General features: G+C 42.4%; 1 protein-coding gene across 12 annotated transcripts in view; it reads left to right on the top strand.

Annotated features, from left to right (window-relative positions):
* Ehbp1 (Eps15 homology domain containing protein-binding protein 1) overlaps positions 1–20,238 on the top strand; it is a 93,374-nt gene that overhangs the window by 8,752 nt on the left and 64,384 nt on the right. For 11 of the 12 annotated variants that reach the window (XR_015319824.1, XM_086978439.1, XM_086978435.1 and 8 more), the window contains 3 exons: positions 192–333; positions 848–1,002; positions 1,235–1,536. Coding sequence is in view for 11 of the 12 variants with exons in the window: in XM_086978439.1 (XP_086834565.1) it covers positions 192–333; positions 848–1,002; positions 1,235–1,536 (599 nt within the window). In the remaining variant the exon portion in view is untranslated. Of the gene's footprint in view, positions 1–191; positions 334–378; positions 600–847; positions 1,003–1,234; positions 1,537–20,238 lie in introns of those variants that run through there. The other variant, XM_086978443.1, reaches the window with a different exon arrangement.

The following is a 20,238-nucleotide window of genomic DNA, read 5'->3' as shown; positions in this document are numbered from 1 at the left end:
GATGCACGTTAAATGAATTGATATTTATACATGGAGAATAGTACTTCGTACAATGTAGTGCAGAGTACTGTTGCACGTCAAGCGCACGTAGCCTGATGTAGTAGATCATTATTTATACAGGTTGTGTAATTTGTGTCGATAGCGGTCTCTTTCAACATATAATGTAAATGTATTTTTTGTTTTTATTTTAGGGGAATGGTGCTGTGGGACATACCAGAGAATATTGAAACAACTGTTACTCTTTTCAAGGATCCTCGAACTAATGAATACGAAGATAAAGAATGGCAGCTAGTTATCGAAGATGTTACTGAAAAAACTGGAAAACGAAAACAGGTTTACCAAAATTGGCGTAGAGATCATTCATTGAATTAAAATCGAATGTCAAGGTCAGTCACCTGGTCGTGAAGAGTAGCAGCATTACCTATTAATGAAGTATTAAATCGTTTATCTATTTTTGATGAATTTAAATAACTTATGTTAAGAGAACTCATATTAGCCCCTTGGACGAAGCAACGAAGCAGCAACTTCCTGTCTAGCAGTTACTTTTTTGTGGACAACTGCACTGTTCATTCGAACACTTCTTTTCTACCTCGCAACAGGTACAATATGTGCAGCAAGATGGTTCTAAGTTTAAGTTGAACAATTTTAAGTTTGACAATTCGTATTTTGTTTAGAAAGGATTATTGTACAGCTGAACTGCAAGCATCTGACTGACCTTGTAGATTCTGAAGGACGACTATCAAAAATGTAGCAAGATAAACAACTCACCAAGAAAACCTGTTTAGGTGAGAGCAGTCAAGAAGTTAATTTTAAATGCTAACCGCTTATTAAATTACATTGATTCTAGGTTGCAACTTGCGCTATAAATATGAAGGAGTTTGCCAGAGCGGAGCCATCTCAGTTCGATCTGCGATTGAAATTTAGGCCACTGTCGGTAAAATGCGGCGGGGCCGAACTTGTCCTCAGGATACACTCAAATTTTTTACGGGAAGGAAAAGCTACGTAAGCATCATAGATTTTCGCAAAAATTGCTTTAGTGCATGATTTTTGATGTATGCAGCCATTACCTTCTGTTCTTTGCGTTTCCTTCACTAAAAACGTCTTCTAATTTATGAAACCTGTTAGGCTCGATTGGAGGCCGGATAGTATGCTGCCTAGCATTGCAACGAAAGACGGCACGCGCAAATGTAATTCTTATATATGACATCGATGTTATTCTGAACGTGATATTTAGGGACGAAGATATGCAATCGGTGGCTTCCCTGATGTCGCTTCCTGGCCCAGTCGACGTAGCAAATTTAGACGATTTTGATGAGCTGCCTTCGTCTCCAGGCTCAAAAACGACTGCCACTGGCTTTCTGGGAACGGCAGCTCAAGGTGTCCAGGAGGTACAACAGCGGATATTCGAGCTTACCGGCAAGTTGAATGAATTAGTAGAAAATACCGATACTAAAAGCTCTGTTCAGCTTGATGACCAATGCGGTAACGACACGAGCACCGAAAAAGTTTCGAAGGAAATTACCAAAATGGAGCCAGGTGGGTAACATTTACGCTTTCCGTTGGTATTTTAAGGGGATACGATCGTTTGTTCGATCGGCAATTACCTCGAACAACCTCAGTATAAATAAATAAGTGATGGTGTATTATAAATGCGAAAGAACCGCCATGTATTTACAATATCTTACATCATTTAGTTTTTGATTCGGATTGTGAGCATCTTTACCTCCTTAATTCACCAACCCGTTGTGCGTTTTTGCCAAACTTAATTAGATATAACTTTCTATTTTACAAATAAGAAAGGTACGATTTTGGTCAGTGTTGTCTACTGCTTAGTTCCGTCATCGTTAGTGCTCTGCTGCGGCTACCGTCAGAAATGGTAGCAGCACAAGCGAGAGCAACGATGTAGTTGCGAAGCGACCGACACAGGGAAAGCACGTGCCAATTTTTTTCGTTCTTTCTACCTTAAAGTTTCTTTAGCATCAAGCCTGTTTCCATCGTAATTATTCACCCTTCTTTTATTGGTGTCAAGGGCATCCCACAGACGTGCCTCTGCGTACTTCCTGCCTGCCTTCTTTAAGGCTGTCATTGCTGTTCTGCTAACAGCATAAACAACAGGAGAGCTGTGTTTACCGCTTCCTTTAGGAACTCGATTATATAAAGCATTGTATCTGTGTGCATTAACGAAATTAGGTATTTCACGAAATACCCTGCTGCAAGCTACACCCAGAGAGGTAAGGTTTACCAATGGAAACTGTGTTGATGCACAAGGCTCTAATTTAAGATGGGAGACAATTAATTGACGTAACTAGCACGGCTAGCTCTGGCTGGGTTCTGGCAGACGGTACAATTCCATTTACATTACTACTGAACACCTGTTGCTCATTAATCAACCGTTCGTACCGTTGTCGAGTAGGTGCATCGTGCCCGCTAAAACCTTACAATGAGAAATCCAGGTGTGAATTTTATGGTAGCCAAAACGCTTTTAATTGGTGTTACCGAATTTGACAACTAGGCGCAACACTGAAAAGATAGGCTTTAGGCATCTGTAGCCAACGACCTTGAAAGCTTCTTTCTTGAGACCTGCTTTCCTTCTTAACCTTTTAGAATCATAGTGGACCAGATTCTACAGTGGTTTTCTGTGTGGTTCGCATTCGTTTTGCTTTGTCTACATAGAACACGAGGTGAATTCTATTTTCAGAAAGCTTCATCTTTAACGTTTACCAAATTTAGAGGCCACACGGCCAACTTGAAAACGCTGGCTGATGCGAATTAAAAACAAAGATAAAAAAAATCTACCCTCTTCCGGTGATGCATTGTGTCGCTTGTTTTATGGGATAAAGGATTTCAGTCGATGTAAGGTTGCCCGCTAGTTTTTCATTTAGCTTCAAAATGTCTTGCTTCCTGAAAACAAAACTGGAACAACACTTTTTTCCTTAGATCAAAGTACTTGACGGGAACGTACATAAATGTCTTTGTCGAAAAACTTCTCCTATTATGAACATTCTTCAGACGCCGTTGGCACAAAACGTATATCTTCCCTGGCTTATCTGCAGGGCGCAGATTGAATGTCGGTTTGTGTGTTTGTTTACGACTTACTGATACGTTTGCTGTAATGGCAGATTGAGAACCCGGTAGCGTAATACTTCGTTGAACTGTTTTTTGTCCACTGGAGGATTGTGAAACTGACTGTATAAGGGACCTGGAAAGGAAATTCACAAATTAGTTCCAATATAGCCAACCATTTAAGAGCAGGTACTACACGATAGGCTCTGTGAAAGTTTATGATGGTTGTTGAATCTTACGTGGAAGTGCATGATATTTTAAAAGATCCTACCTGTTTGCGTTCCTACACGCGTTTCGTGAAAGCTTCCTGTAGAACGTCGCCTCCTCCGCGAAGAAGCAACAGCTGTCTTAATGTTATTAGTGATAAAAAGGTGCGCGAATTCTTCCAGCCTTCTTCCGTTACACAGTTCATGGAAGCTTTTTTGCTTTTGGCAGGAAAAGCTGCACTTCTTTTAGAGACCAAGGTCGAATCTTTTGAAAAAAGATTTCTAAGCCGGCCCATTGAGGAGCCTTTGTAAATTAATTGCACAGAAAATATTGCAAGATCATTACTTTTTGAAGGAGTGTCCACTTTCCTTTAATCTGGATTTTTATTTAAAACATCAGTGTTTCATTCAAAGAGTTTGTTTTGTGCCGGCTTTATCTTGGCTAAATATTGTTGAATTAGGAACACCCAGGAAACTGGATTCGAATAGATAACTAAAGGGCATTTCTTCGAAAGAATAGAGTGCAATGTGTTAAGAAGCCATATTTAGTTAGAAAAGAGTCACCGCAAGAAAAATACGCATCTTTCGTAATAGTTCGCAGAAAACAAAAGCTACATATTATAGGCACAAAAAGTTCACAAAGATTCCGTCCGTGTCTAGCCGTTGCTACGTAAATTGTTTACGTTGTTTTGCTACAGAATCTGCGTAAAACTGTGAAACAAAGCGGAACAGGGTCGATATTAAGGCACCTATGTTATAAATAAAGCAACCTGAAGTATTAGTATATTCCATTCCCATACCGCGTTTTCAAAAGCCGCTACAATGTTTGCGTGATGTATGACAGGATAGCCCAGTAGCAGATAGATGATTTAGCTTAATCGTTGTTGTTGCGTGCTTCAAATGTGCTTATGAGCCGATAGTTGCGAGATTGTGGGAAGGTTGAGACATGTAATTAGTCTATGCAAGTTACATCTGCTGACAGGCGAGGCAGCAATAGCTCGATTTGTGCGTTGATGTTCATGCAGGGCGATGATGTGCGCGTGCGTGCAGCATAAAAAGGGGCATCGGAGCGAATGGGCGTGCAGCGAACGTGCTTATTAGCACTGGCAGGCAGAAACTCCTGATAAACAGCATCGACCAATGTACTTAGTCAAGGCTTGAGCATGCAAGACACCTGCGATAGTAGCAAAAGCAGGCCGTTAATTTGGGTTGGCGTTGTTGCTATTGCAGCTAACGTGATGAGCTGGCTCTCGGTTATTTGCAGGAGATCGCCCCCACTGACGCCTAATCAGCATTTAAATGCTTCGTATGTTCTAAAAAAAAGTCCAGCAGCAATCAGTGAATTGTATTAACCTGTATGTAGCTGCCTCTGTACCACCTCGGTTCTGTTAAAGAGAGCCTTCGTACTAGTCCTAATGTGTTTTGCCCTGAACGCAGTTTTGGACATCGAAAAAGTTGGCTTATTTAGACGATACATGCACACGTGAATTCAAAGATATCCGACACAGTAAGCAAAGGATGGTAATCTATTAGGCCGAAGTGAAATGATGCCCACTTTTTTCTTTTGCTTTTTACATCTTCCAACCGTTTGTCCGTTAACGCTCACGGGTCTTATACGGGTCATATAGCGTGGAAAAGATTTTACTTTCTTTGGGTACAGCGTTTTTTCTTGCCCAGATGCATTAGAAACAGACAGTATTTACAATAAGAAAAACACCAAGTAATTGTATATAAAGTTACTGTATGCTGTTTATTCGTAGACAATTACTTCTTTGTTTAACGAAGCCATGTTCGAGAAAATATGCTAAAGTACTTTACGTATGGAAAATACGTATTCGGGTCTTGAAGGAAATTAGCGACAATTCCTAAAATAGACTGCAGCGATACTCATAGTTCCTTGTACTATTCAACTTGAAGACAGCTCTAACTAAAATCGTTGAAATCGAAAAAAAACTAGGATTTATGATATTTCATTAAGGCTACGCAATACGAACTAAACGAGAAATACAATACAGATGATGACACAGGGTGTATATATATATATATATATATATATATATATAGTAATCGGTTTTAACAGTGCAAAGGACCCAGCAAAAGGTCTCGGTTCATTTCAGCGATCCTATATGACTCATTCATCTCAAAAGTTGATATCCTACATGTCAGCCAGGTCACGTACCCACAGGGAACTACCGTGAGATAAACTGCTCTTAAAAACTTTTTAATTGGGCACATAAAAGTTCAATCACGATGTAATCTTTATTTTATTAACAAAAAAGAAGGTATATAGTTGTTCCCTTGTTAATAAGCGGAAGCTTCCCGGCAACCTGCTGATTCAGATTCGACTGATATGCAGTATACAGATATAGATAACAAATAATCGAATCAAGGACATGTTGCATTGTTGCACCTGGAAACGACAATAATCAATCGATTGAGCCTTATTTGGTGATTATAGTCAAGAGGAAAGTTGAGTCTTCGCCCCTCAAACACATGTCAATGCATAGGCATGTACGTGCCTTAGTGTGCTCGAGTAAATGCTCTACATATTCTTTTCCAGCCACTAACTTCCCCTTTTTTACTGAACTCTTGAGCGCTCATGTCGCTTATGTTACAGCACGACCAGCGTGCGTAGTTGTTGTTGCTAGTGGTTGTGCTTTATCGGCAACACCTTCAGCGAGGATATTTATACGTCCCTCAGAGAGGTCCCTCGGCTAACTTCCTTCTTTAGCTTGCAACGGATTGGAAGGAGACGGCGGCAGCGTGATAATTTAGGCCATAAGCCCTTTTGTCGTTGAGAGGACACACAGGGTGAGAAGATTCATGCGGATGATGACGCTTCTGCCCTCCGCGTGTGTTCTCCTTCGAGTGAAATCCTCTTCAATATTTTTTCTGCGTGTGTTTTTCTGTACGTGTACATTGTTCGTTGCACAAACTATACCGTAACGGGAGCTGCTGCCTGCTTGTAAATAGACGGTCCAGCAAACGCTCTGCTAGTAGAGGATGCCACTGAATGCTGTTAGAAAGGCAACACGTGTAGTCCCGCTGACCCGTTGCTGCCAAGGGAGCGGTGGGATAAGGAAAAGCGTCTGCCTCTAACTGAAGCGAGAGGCCAAGGAAGGGCAAGCCAGCTTTCACTATCGGTACGGGCTTGGCGGGAGTACATGGCTGAGCGCTGTTAGCTGCGTAATCATGATGAATGAACGGGTGAATGAACGTAGTTGGGAGGGACCAATTGCAGACCCTATACAACCCCCCAATCCATCCGTCCGTCCGTCTGTTTCTGCCATGATATTGCGACGATTTTACCCTGCGTTCTGAACGCATGCAGGCGCAGGAGACAGCGATTAAATTTAGCAGGAACGGGGCCACGTTCCTAGCTCTTACAAACGGCTAAAGGATATGATGGGAACTATTATAGAAGGTCTCCACGATGATTATTAATAGGATACGATGATTTCGGAACAAAATCGTCTTATTCAGCTTCCATTGGCTGATTTAGTGAGGGTGGGGCCGTAATGATATATACGTTTTGCTACCGTTGCAAATGTTCAAGCTCTACGAAAGAGCAAGTGTCTCTATTGCCATCTGTGAGTATTTTTCTTATTTGTTATTATCGATAGTATTGTTAGTATCCATCTTTTTCCGAAGTTCGTCCAGGAGGAAAAGCTAATTATGTAAAATTAGATCTATTATAGTTTCGTAGTCGGGAAGTGCCTTTTAGAGACATGCTCCACACCGCAAGCGTTTCCCGCAGCTAACCGACATTCTAAGGAAACACTAGAGTAAGGTTCGAGGTCAGGTCACATTTGATTAACCGTTTTTTATACGATCGTCCTAGGTTAAATACTTAGTTCAAGCGAAAACAGATGTTTACTATTGATGGATCAAAATAGCTGAGTTTGATCTCGCCATTGGAGTGCAAGAACTATTCTTTAAGTTGTCGGTACCATTCTTGACAGAAGAAAAGTGACGATCGATCTATCATGCTACTATACATGATAGGTAGTATGTTATTCGAAATGTTATCTTTTGCATTTAGTATATCTACTTCGATGATTAGTAGCACGTTGCAGTGTCCACAAATAGTCTGTTCGTTTGCCTTGCCTTGTTAGCTAGATCAATTTCAGCTCTTGGTAAGGCTTCACCGTAGGCAGCGCCTGTGACATAGCAGCGGAGATGGCGGTAGTTGGAGGAAGCCGACAGATGGACACTTGTAGCACCATGATTGTGTCCACTTTGTGTACATTGGGTTCAGATGAGCGGATGCAAGGTGTATCCCCTAGCACAGCTCGCTCGTGGTGGCGTTGGCGTTGCTATTGGCAATGCGATCGAAAGAATCAGATGTGGCAGATTACGCAGATTGGGAGCTGGTCCAAGGGACGCCGGTAGACGATTACTCCTATTCTCCATCCCTCTCCGCTTCGTTCCTCTCGTCCCATTGTCATCGTTGCTGTCGGCTAATCCAACGTTTATCTTCTTCATCGTCGTCTCCTTTTCATTGGCTCGAACCCTGGGCACCGTTTCTACTTTTGCTGTTCGCGCTAGTTGCTTATGGTCCTTGGGGAGATAAGTCCTCTACCGTCTCTCTACTTCGCTTGTACGTCTGCGGCTTCGCTTTTCTTCCCTATGTCGTGGTCTGTATGACCTGCCTAGCGAGCCTGCGATGCATGTTGCCTAGCTCAGCTCGTTGTTACATCCAGCGATCGACTGCAGAACCCACCGGGCGTCTTTCTTCGTCTTTCTCCATTTCTTCGTCATCGTTTTTCCCTTTGGGCCTGTCTTTCTCCGCCCATAAAACCATCTCAACGCGGGTCTCTTTCACTAAAATTTCGTTGGAGACGTTTTCGCCTGCCTCTGAACCCCGTCATGCAGCGCGCGTGTGCTCGCGGCCATGTTCTACCTTTTTAAAAAGGAGTCATACCAGGGCTGTGACGACACCAGTGACGGTCGGCTTGGCTATAAAGGCCGTTCTACAGGTAACAAGAACTTCACGTATCTGCAGTCGACGAAGGAAACCAGTAGTTTTTGGATAGATGAACAGGTAGATACACCACGCAGCACCACCAGCAGTACACATTACCTTAGGCGAGTAATAGTAGTACACCATCACAAGAATTTGAAAAAGGGGCGGTGCAAGAAACGTATGGAAGTATCTGTTAGCACTAAGCTTCGGCCAAATGGCAGAGCGGAAAGGTGACTGATAATAAAACTTCGTCGGAGCAAATGGTGGTTGGTGCCTGCTGCTACTGTTGGGATGGCACCGGTCGGGCATACAACCAATGGTGACACCCAAATGAGCTGGGTAGGCTCGACGCAGGAATCGGCGTCGTCGATAAGTAAATAAATAACTAAGCCATATAGCAGCTGACATTTAAGCTAAGAATTTCCACAACTCGCAGCGGCGTCTCTGTTAGTCAAGGGTAGACAGACATAGTCAAAAACGATTCAAACGGGTCCAAATAAACAAGAACGCAATCAGTATATAGGCATCTGCCCGCCTACTTACTTACTTATACGATGTTGTGAAGGAGAATGCTCTCGCATTCTTGAAAGATTTTTTACTTGACGCAGGGTATCACCGGAGTGCCGCTAACCCCCTGGGGTTGGCAAAAGGCAAAGCCACTAAAGGGTGCAACTAACGAAAGATGATTGACTGACTATGGCTAGAATGAGTCCCTTAGTAATGGCAGGGAGCAGGTCTTGCTGGTGATTAGTACATCGATCGGTGGCTATCAATTTACGTTACTCTCTTATATAGCAGAGTCATTGCCAGAGAATCTTGCAATGGTAAGCTATGACGGCCAACGAATGATCTGTGTGATTTGACTAAAGGATATCATTTGGATTACTTTTTACGAATAGACTATTCAAATAATATTGAAAAACGTTAACATTTAATACAATGCTTTGAATTCAAAGGAAGAGGTATTTTATGTCGATAAACATAATTAAATGCTGATGCAATCTACCTCTGGTGCAAAGCTTTGTAGTCAAGGGAGCCAATTTCACTCTGGCACGGAAAGGTCATCGCTAGTTTTAGCGCATTTACGGCCTGATCCGTATGAGATCCGATTAGTCGTTATTATGATTAAGAAGGCCAGTAACTGGGAGGCGAACTAGTGTTGCTATCTTTTTTGCCCTTCACGCGTAATTTGGTTGGCCGATCATTTATTTATTGTGTAGGCTCTAAGTAGTCGTGAGCGAACCTTTACGTTCGGCGCGGCATGGCAACTATGCAGTATTGATGCACTGTATTGTCGGCCCAATTCTACAAAACGCTAGTGCTAAAACATCTATCATTACCGATTAATGAATAAGATATTTTCTAATTCATTCTCTTATGTGCACAGAGCGAATAGCGGTGACCGGCACATGGTCCACTTTGTTTTTAGCTCATTTTTGCATGTACCTATGTATACGAAGAGTGTTTGCGTCGCCAAAAAAGCGCATATGATGGCTCCTATTACGGTAGGGATGGAGAGTCTATTGTCCCGAAATGACAAAGCTATTATCAGAGACAATAGGGGGAATGTTAAGATAGTTTTTGCTGCAACGCATGCACTGCTTCCTCAATTGACACCTCAGCCGGCTATTACGCATCCATGAAGACCTGCAGCCTTGCCTCTCGAAATGCCCCTTCGTCGTTTCTCGCGCCATTTGGTTCGCTGCATCGCACCACAGTTATCACAATGTCCCATCGTTTCCCTATATGTAAAATAGTGGCATCTCACCGTTGGTCAATGGATGTGCATGCTGTAATAGCAAACACTATACTACAGATAACTTGCGGTCCATGTGATATAATGCAGTGTACGTATTGTTGTTGCGTACGGAGGAACCTTCTAACTACGTAGCCTGAACCGTTTGACGGCGTCAGCAGTCCTTTTTTTGTTTTCGCTTACATTGCAAGAGCGCACAGTTCGTATTCGTTCAAAATGTGTCCTTAAATCGATATCATAGTATGTGTCCTCAGCCTTGTTCTGTTCAGTCGTGTCATGGTTACCGAAAAGCGACTTCTGGAGTAGACCTACAGCAGACGGCCGTAGTCTAAGTTATGCACAGATCATCATTAAAATGTATGTGCTGCCTGAACCACGGTTCACTGGGTAAGGCCAATTCTGTCGGATTATGGTCATGACTACTTAGCTAGTTCGTTTCATGACACCTAAAACATTGTTACTACGTTAGACCATATATATATGTTCAATAAGAAAAACGCGCTAGAGATAAAGTATTGTCAGTATTTGTAACTGGCTTATAGCGTTCTACTTAAGCGTCGAAAACTCTAATAGATTCAAACATTCCTTCGATGTCTTTGGTCTTTCAGAACTATGAAGTTCGCTATTTGGTTGCTCTGGGAAACAGTCGTGACTTGATACGACCCTAACGCTACAGGTGTATAAATAGAATTTATGTTGACAACATTAATTAAGTTGTGGGCGATTCTAACGTTTTACATCAAAAGCTCGCAAGGCGAAAGTTTCTTGTGTGAGAACACGCCATCTTATTACTGTTGGCGGTTTTTAGAAACGCTGGGTATTGCTATATAGTGTTATTTTCAAGATTCTTGAACATCAGCCACTGGTATATGAACGCCTGTGTGTATGCGATTTTTAAGGACGCTAAACCCGGGCTTTGCCGTTCGATTACACCACATGGAAGGGAAATCCACTTCGAACAGGAGACGTTCCAGCTAAGAACACGGTGGTGGCAGCCGTCTCGGCACAGCGAGAGGGAGTGAGAAAGGCTGAGAATAGCAAAGCGAGATTTTCCCTTGTTTTGTGAGGGATGAGCATGCGGACGGATTTGACATGCTCCCATCCGATCGCTTCGTGGGTCCGTCTTACAACCGGATCGGTTGTATTTCCCTGAGATGCCGGTTTATCTCTTGCTGTTCGTCTGCTTCATTCGCCGATGGGCTATTTCCAATTTCGATTTTTTGCAATTTTTTGTAGAGCATTGGTGGTAGGTTATGCTGGTGATCTAGCGTCTTGCCAAAGCGGATGGATACATCTTAAAGCCTGTGAAAAACAGTGAATGGACTGAGGTTATGGATGACTTCAGGAGCCCGGGTAGCTATCATTGGACAGATGGCTAGAAAGTTGCAGGTGATAGGGAAACAAAAAAGGAAAATAGATACAGCCTGCTATAGTAACTGTGGTGAGACAGAAAATTACCCTGCCGGAAGATGCTGAGCATTGACTAGATCGCCCCCAAATGCTTCACGAGTTATTGCGCATTCGAAAAAACGAAGTACAAACAGATAACAAAACGAAGACAACTATATTCCACTCATGCCAAAAACCGATTTTGTTTCAAAAAATGAATTCCTTCATCGACTACAATTCCTGGGCTGCATATTATTAAAGGATCTGAAAAGCCTTGGACTGACTACAAGGAGTCAGGTAGCTCACAGAAGAAATTTTTGTACTCGATTATTATGAACCTCAAAAATAGGAAGGCTAAAATTGAACGTCTCGAAACTTCTACGAATTGTTTACTATTTTGAAGTATCGTAGAATGATTGCATCGGCCTTATTATAATTCCTCGATTTTATTCGACCAAACGGTTATAGAACTTGTTGAAAGCATAAAGATTATCAGGTAGGTACCTTTCTAGTGTATATATATGTTGATTAGGTTGTAATTTGTGCTACATGAGAGATGATTGTTCTTCAGTGTAGTGCTTCGTTGCGAAATTTTTCATTGCAGTGCTTCACGGCATTAGGTATAATTTTTCAGTAGTGTAAATTTTCGACTTACTGGAAGTTTTGAGGAATGGATAGTTCTTTTCCATACTTATCCCGTTTGGCATTGAAGACCCTCTAATAAAATTAGTTATCTCAGTACGAGTGTCATTGAATCGAGCTGTGGATTATTCAAGACAAGTTCAGTGCGAGACAAAAACAAAACATAAACTTTTAGCATGTACAATCGTGATTTGCCGAAACACCTCTCAATCGAGCTACAAACAGCTGGACTTTATGCTTTCTGCGTGTGTGTGACACAATAAATTTAAGGAATACATTTAAATTGAAGTTCAATAAGCTGATTTGGGTATGCAGGTGTATTTTTTTTCTATGTTTGCTCATATTTCAGTCATGCATTTTTAGTGACGTTCATATACCGGCTTGTTATGAACGATTTCGAGACCCAGCTGTACCTTAAAGCTTTTACCACCAGTTCGATTTTAACTCAAATTATGAGCAAAAATCCTGAAAATGGCCTGTTACTTGCACTTTGAAGATTTTTTGGTGATGTTGCATTAATTTCGCTGAAGATGCGCGCTCTTATTGGGTTGATAAGAAGCTAGAAGCTTCTTATCAACCCTATAAGAATCAGAGAAGGGGTAAAGAACCCTATACGTAATTATATCTTGATGCGTAAATCAAAGATGATGGTTTCTAACTTTTGAAGTTAACCCCAGCGGTAGTTATTTATGCGCAACATTTTCGTCACTATTCAAAGCGGCACCAAAAACGTACGCTTCCAAGTGCACAAAAAAAAAACTCGGCTTAATTATATGGCGACGTGAATGAGTAACCCCTTCAGGTATTCGCTACAAACAGAGATATATACCAAAAATGCTGTACCAACTACGTGTGCATTGGTACGTTCAACGGTATTCGATATACCTTTTCATTTACGTAAAGAGGTTCAATTAACTCGATAAGGTTAGCATACGTTTTTAGTAACTTCTATAAAATAGCTACCTGTCATGAGGTAGTAGTACATGCCGGAAGCTCAATTGAAGGGGAAAGCGAGATGAGATAACGTTTGTCTCTCTCCAGCTCCCCTTTCCACTTTGCCCTTTCTGAGTATCATCCGAGTGCGAGGTGTTCTGAGGGACTCCACCAAAACACTTCAGAGCGTGGAGAGCATTTGTGTGGGATAGAGTTCGGTAAGACGTTTGTTTGTGACAGTGATTCAAATAACGGGACAATTGTATACCCTATACATCGACCGTTGGATAGATAAACGACGAAATCCTCATCGTCTAACTAGAGACTCGGTGAGTTGTCCTCTCAGTTACGGCTACGCAGATTTGACGAGTGTTTTTGCTATAATTAGGTTCGTCACTGCTGAAAACACAACAACGAAGGAAAGCAGGCAAAAAAACGTACGTGCTTTAAATGTAGAGCCGCGCTCTATAAATTACTACCTAAACTACTGCTAACTAAAGGAACAAATCTAAGTACACAGTCGCGTCAACGATCTAAACATTTCCGGTATGAGTCGTTGCGAATTCTAAACGAACCTTTCAAATATACTTCTAGAAACTTTCAATAAGTACGTTTGTCTAGAAATACTACGATATATTATAGATCAATCAATCAATTAACGCCTAATCTTTACGTATTGATACTGGTAAATACCCGACGATAGAAGATACATAAATGGAGGAAAAGCTACATGAATAGTTAATTTTTACAGCTGGAACAGGGCAGGCAGAGAAACCGAAACACAAATATCTATCCGGGGGTTTTGAGCATCTAGTATATAGTGTATTTTCACAAAGGTAAGCTGAGTAAATGGGTTCTTGTGATTAAGTATCAGTAAGTTTTTGTTCGCGGTGCATTTGATCGACGGCCTTTACATCACAGAGGGCATTCCCTATCGGAAATGCCTCTTCATCAATGAATACGAGACTTTTGGGTCAACTGAATTGTTTGATGTAAAGTAGGATGAATCCCTAGGTGCGTTGTTACGGGGGTTAACCGATCTTGTTATTCCGAGCTTTTACCCGACTCCACGGGTACGACTAGTGGTACGTACTCTAATATCTGTTCTGCCTAATAATAGTTGAAGCATGCCACAAACACTAGAAATTGCCTTAATGTCCCTGTGTATAAGTTAACGTTGGCAGTAATAATTGCTAGTATTTCTATCATTATTATAATTAGTATTTTTGGGGTTTCCCCTATCTCTGTGGGCATGAAGCTGGGTTCGAATAGATTATGTGCAGTTTATATACCGTTTTTGATGATCAGTCATGCTAAAAATAATTGCCTACAAATAGTATTCGTTGGCTGTTTTAAACGAGCAATACACCATCCAAATAACATTAGCGGCCATCCAGATTACTAGTGTTCTAAATTGCAATTTATGCTACCTATTTCAAACTTCTTTTAGATGGTCGAAAACTTTAGCGTGAGCCGAGTAACGATGAGTATGACGCTGCGACAGATTTAGAAAAAATAGGCAGAAAAGTGGGCTTATATGAATGATTCGTCCACTGCAAAATATATACATACATAGCCGATCCAGGCGGGTGTCCCTTGGCAGTCGTCGCCGTTCGTACCCAGCTAGGTTTTGCAGCAGGGTTTGAACGCCTCTGGCGCTATTTTCGATCAGCAATTCGTTGATGCTTCGCAATAATTATCTTGAACATTTTTTTTTCTAGAATCATGTGGGAACTAATTGGATGTTCTGTATTGAAATTCTTCAGTATCTCATATAAGTGTCTCTACAATTTTGTCGGACTTATGTAAGAGTAGTAGACTGTAAAGAAGTACCAGCGGTTAGTCAGACTAGTTCCCGGTATAGATTTTGCCCTCAAGACAGACTTCGCCTGAGGTATTTTAGTTGAATTGGTAAATTCTTTTCATGTTCACATCGCGTCGTGCGCTGTTCTGCATTTAATATATAACCACATTCAACGCAAGTCCTAAAAGTTTCCTGAATTTACATAGAATAATGAGATGGTACCTAGTTGTTTGGTCTCGAGATCGGGTACCGGTGTTAAAAAAGCCTCCCGCCTTTTCAAGCGTTGTCCCTAGAGGTCGAGACAAAGTTTTTTTTAAACTACCAGTGTGTGTACACACGAATACAATACTACACTGTACCCTACGAGTTGTATCATTAACTAAAATAAGCATAGTGCCACTCTCCGGCATAGTCGCTCTTTCAAGCTTTGCTTTACAAAAAAACTGCGAGCGTTTTGCTGTAGGCCTCGGTGTCACTATGAGGGTTCGAATGGTCACGCGCAAAGCAGTCATCCACAAAAAGGTCGGAATGCTGCGTGTTCTACTCCTTTTTTGTGAACATCGCTTGTCTTTTCATGGTCCGTAGTCAGTTCTTCACTGATATTTTCTTCGATAGCGAGCAGAAGCCTTCCAAACTTGGGCTACTTTTCCACATACGACAGGCTTTAAAATGACTACTACTGTTCTCCAGGGTCGAATGTAGGGTACAGGTTACGTGCAGCTTGCTACCGCGGTTTGCGTTGAGAGATAATCCCCAGTAATATGCTAACACACAAATATACGTATATATAGGTCACAGCCCTGCGGCGATGCTTGCATTTTATTTGAAATAGGGGGTCGCGGAAATCTATTTCTTCACATCAGAGTATCATTACTACTTTTTTTCCTCCACATAACGATTCCTCCTAGTTTCTTGATCATCTGTATGCGCTTCTACGTATATGGGGCATCACGGGTTTCAGTGTATGTATTGTTTTCTAAGACGACGAAATCGTTCATTCGCAGCCAGTGTTGTGTCTATACTTCTACGGGACGATACTTGACGACAGCGTTGGAACTGGCAAATATTCTAATGCGTATCGATTCAATCCAGATACTAAATTTAGACCGCGGGAAATATGGACTTAGGTCGATAGAAGCAGACATGATTACGGCTTTGTGAAAGCATGTATTTGAATTAGAAAATCGTTATATAACAGTCCCTTTGAACTCTAATCGTGTAATGGAAGCTACATAGGCAGCTTCCAATAGACGTACACATAATCAGCACGCTATCCTGCTCAGGCGACGGTGCAACTTCTCTCCTGCATCCTTTGTCCCCACCTCCCACCAGCTCTCTTCCGCCCGTTACCCCGTCGATGTGTTTCAACATAAAACGCGTCGAGGTCAGGCAGCGTCCCGATACGTTAGCTTGCGCTCGTTTTGTTGGCTTCGTAGTTGATGTGCTATACCATATAATATTACAGTATAGCCGCTATCTCTATGTTGGGATTATAAATTTTCGAGGGCGCTGCCATCGTGTCCTCCTTCACCGCCACTTTACCATCCGTCTTGGTTCTAGGGTTGGACTCAACTGAGCTGGACTGTACTGGCAACGGAACGAGTACCGAATACGATGGGTCGATGGCTTGTAAGCATTTAAGATGACAGATCCATCGTGCGCATACTTGGGCCGTTTGCTGAACTGGTTCAGGAATCTGCCCCGTGCGCCGTGCCCCGCTTTGTCTGTCTTCACCCATTGCAGCCCCCTGGCAGGCATAGAAGAAGAATGTCCCTTCTTAAAAGCTGACGAAAGAGATAAAAAGGGACGAAAGGCCGGCCGGATGGTGTCGTTGGCTAACTGGCTAAATACAACCGTGAGGAAAGATCGCAGAGGAGGGGCAACCTCATAATACGGACTGGGAGATCATGGGAACAGTGGGGTACTTTTGCTCACGGAGAGGAGCTTCCCAACTCTACTGCTGGGTCCTGCTTATCCAACCAGCTATTGCTATAAATGCAGCTGTCAAATCGCTTGTTGGGATAGTTCACCTTTTTTTACATAACGTTTTGCTGGTGGGGTGAAAAGAACTAAAAGTCAGATGTTGAAACTGATTAAAACGGATGGCCTAAAAAGCTAAGAACGCAGAACAATGGAAATCTAAGTTTGGCGCAAGTGACCCTATCAGCTATAATCATGTCCGAACATTTTCCACTAATAAAAAGGAACCTATTGTTTTAAAAGTAGCATCCTTTAGGTAGGAAACTGTACCTATTCTTTTGTGGGCGACTTCCGACATGGACGGAAAGTTATGGTAGTTTATGTAATAGATAGGCCCTTGTTAGTTACAACTATTTAACATGATCAGTCCTTTTCTAACATTGAAAAACTAAGCAAAAACTATTACTTCTGTTTAAGATATTTTCGCCCTCTTGATATAGCCCTTTTACCGCCAGCAAAACTGCAGCTGTCGCTGCTTTCATCGTGAGCTTGGTAGTAGTCAACCGACAACAGCGCCAAGTAGTTGTTTTTCGGCCTTAACGACATGCCTGGGTTTTGATGTACGTGGACGCAAAATATCTTTGTTAAAGTGGTCAAGTGTATCGGTCTAAATAAAGCGGTGAGAAAGAAATCATACTGAGCGATTTAGTCATTGCAATTCTTTTGAGAAAGTTATTCATTGCAGCTTTTTCAGTAGTATGTTAAAGATCCTGTGAAAAGTTTAAAATAGAGGCAGACTACGGAGATGGTTACGCTGGGCCTGAGAGTTAAATATGATTATGTCTAATGAAAACAAAGGACAAATGATATTCGGCTCCCAGTATTCATGCATCGTCTTTCTCCTTAAGTACTAGCATTTGCCGGAATCCCGCGGCCTTTTTTCTACCGGATATTGTCGGAGTTTGAACATACGAATATCGTATTTTTTGTATCTGAAGAAAGCAATATTGACTAAGGATTTGCAATCATGTTTCTGTAGACTAGATACTTCTACATAATTTTCTGATATTTATCAATAAAAACTTCTACCAAACTTTACGCAAACTCTATGGTGTATTTTTGTAATGGAACTATAAGTCAAGTGACTAATTCTCATCAAGATGCTACTATCTCGTTCTAATTAAGAGCCGTCCAGGATAAGCGGTGTTTTGTTGAATATTGTTTGAGTGGCCAGATGGGCCGTATAATTCTAAAATAAAAAGCGGGATCTAACAGAAGAAAGTATAGCCGAAGAATGCTGCGTCACAACACGGTTTAACGCGGTCGTTGTAACGAATTGCTCTTCGCGAGCGTGAGCTAATTTGGCCTTTAATAAAAAGGAAACGTTGTCATTTATTCTATTGCGAAAGATTTCAATCAGCACAAACGTATACATATGTGTCATGTGTGCCCGACAAGTCGGTGACTTTCCCCGTAAAAAGTGCGGTACGCGTTGAGGTGCATGTTCCGTTGACGCTGCGGATGGGGCGTTCACAGTCAGCCCATTGCATTGAAATCGATTAGAGTACCTAGATCGCTGACAGCAATGTGGCTGTTTATGCTCAGAATGAAAAATAACGTAGAGGGCAAACGTTTTAATATCAATTTATGACCCCATTGACACATTTTAGTTTAGTCAAATCGGAAAATACGTAATGAATTGTACAGAGAGGTAAATATGGTACTTTACCACCAGGACGAAGCTGGAACTCCGAAGCAGAACAGAGTACCACCGCCCTGCTTGGTTGGAAAGGTGAAATCTAATCTACTGTATATCCTATCAACCGGCGAAGTTTTTGAGCGAACTGATTGGTCCTCGATTTAAGGTGTATCCCCTCTGGGATGCACCTTATGCTAACTGGGTAATGCGGACAGACAGGACACACCTGGCATGGTGCAGTGGGAGCTCCAGGTTGCTCATTGGCATTCACAGTCATCCTATTGCTTTGAGGCCGGTCAGAGTGCCTAGATCGCTGACCGTGCACCTTGGTCCTAGGTTTCTTCTACTTGCTTGTGGCATCTGTACCTTTGCCAGAGCGTCTCTAGCTGGATTGAGTGAGTGGACCGCTTCACATCTACTCTATCGAACCTTAGGCCCACGCGGTCCCATTTCGCGACCTGCCCCGAGGGCAGTACGAGGTCCCTGCCTGCGGCTTATTTATGCTAACTCGATTCCAGCCTCTTGGCCTGGTGCCACCACGTCAGCTCTCCGGTGGACGCAGCAACCTGCATTTGCGTCCATGTAGTGGCGGTAGTGATAGCGACGGCGGCACTGTTGGATCTATGCGAGCGGCCAACGCAATCGTCGAGGTGGCTATTCCTCTTTTTCTAAAGAAGGGAGTAATTGTCCATGGCCTGCGCGAACCTTCCTTACGTAAGCAGCGGTTTAGCCTTACCATCTATAAGCAGATCAGGTCGTCTCTAGACCTACGGTCGATCCTAGAAGAAGAGATAAAAGCAGGATAAAGGCAGTGACTTACGGGAATTCGAAAGTAAGGGACAGCGATAAATGAGGGTGGATTTTTTGGCGTACTGTTGCTTTTTTCGCATGAATGTTAATGTTATGAGACGGACGAATGACCGGGTAGTTGCTTCGTGAGAAACGTAGCCAGGAATGCGAGGGATCAGCTGGATATAGCTGCGAAGGCAGCAGCTGTAGGTTTCCCCGTCGGCCCTCAGATCTGTTTCACTATCTTAAGCATTGCGTACACTGTTTTATTAGATTCATTCTTCTTGACTTGGCGTTTCCATTTTCGTAGAACGGAAACTTGCTTCTGAGCTAAGCGGTCATCTTCTTCATGATACCTTTGCAGGGACAACCGTGATTATGCTACAACCGTTGCAACCCAGCTATGTGATGACTCCTTCGGCCCTGACTTTCCAAGCACTCGTAGCAAGTGTGCGCAGGCATCTTGGACAAAAGTTAAAGCATATGATGAGCAAGATTGGTGATTCTCTGCTCTCGGATTCCTTTTATAAACTACTCTGCACGTACAATACTTGTGCCCCCAATATCCAGTGAAATAACTTAGGTGGCCAGCCGAGACCCGCAAGCCGGCCGGCGAACAAACACTCTGCTGTTGACGACACACAGTACGTGAATATCCTGCAAAAAGGATCACCATTGTGGTGGACGTTATTTGCGGGGTAAATCCCGAACAAGCTACATGACGCTAGCCAGTGCGTTAAATACAGTGGGGAAATGATGAAGTCGACACCATGAGTTATAATCGAAATTATGAGTGAGATTGTCTTTTGATAACAAAATTGTATGGCGGTTTACACTTCAAAGGTGATTTAATGGAGAAAAAAGGTGAGCAAGAAAGTAAAGAGGGCGCTGCTAGCAAGCATTGTTTACTGTCTTGTTACGATGCTACGAAATGAATTCATTGTGTAAGCTGCGCACGCCCTATTTCTCGACGGCTCTACGAATATTTCAAGAGTATGGCGCCATGAATCATAAAGCTCGACGCTTTCAAGAAGCAAAAAATCTGTCGACGATGTTCCCGCATCGGGTTCT

The sequence above is a fragment of the Varroa destructor genome, unplaced genomic scaffold, assembly GCF_002443255.2.
Source record: "Varroa destructor unplaced genomic scaffold, Vdes_3.0 BEIS01000001.1, whole genome shotgun sequence".
Classification (NCBI taxonomy): Eukaryota; Metazoa; Arthropoda; class Arachnida; order Mesostigmata; family Varroidae; genus Varroa; species Varroa destructor.
Note: the sequence above shows the minus strand (reverse complement) of the source record. Positions and strands in the feature narration are given on the sequence as shown.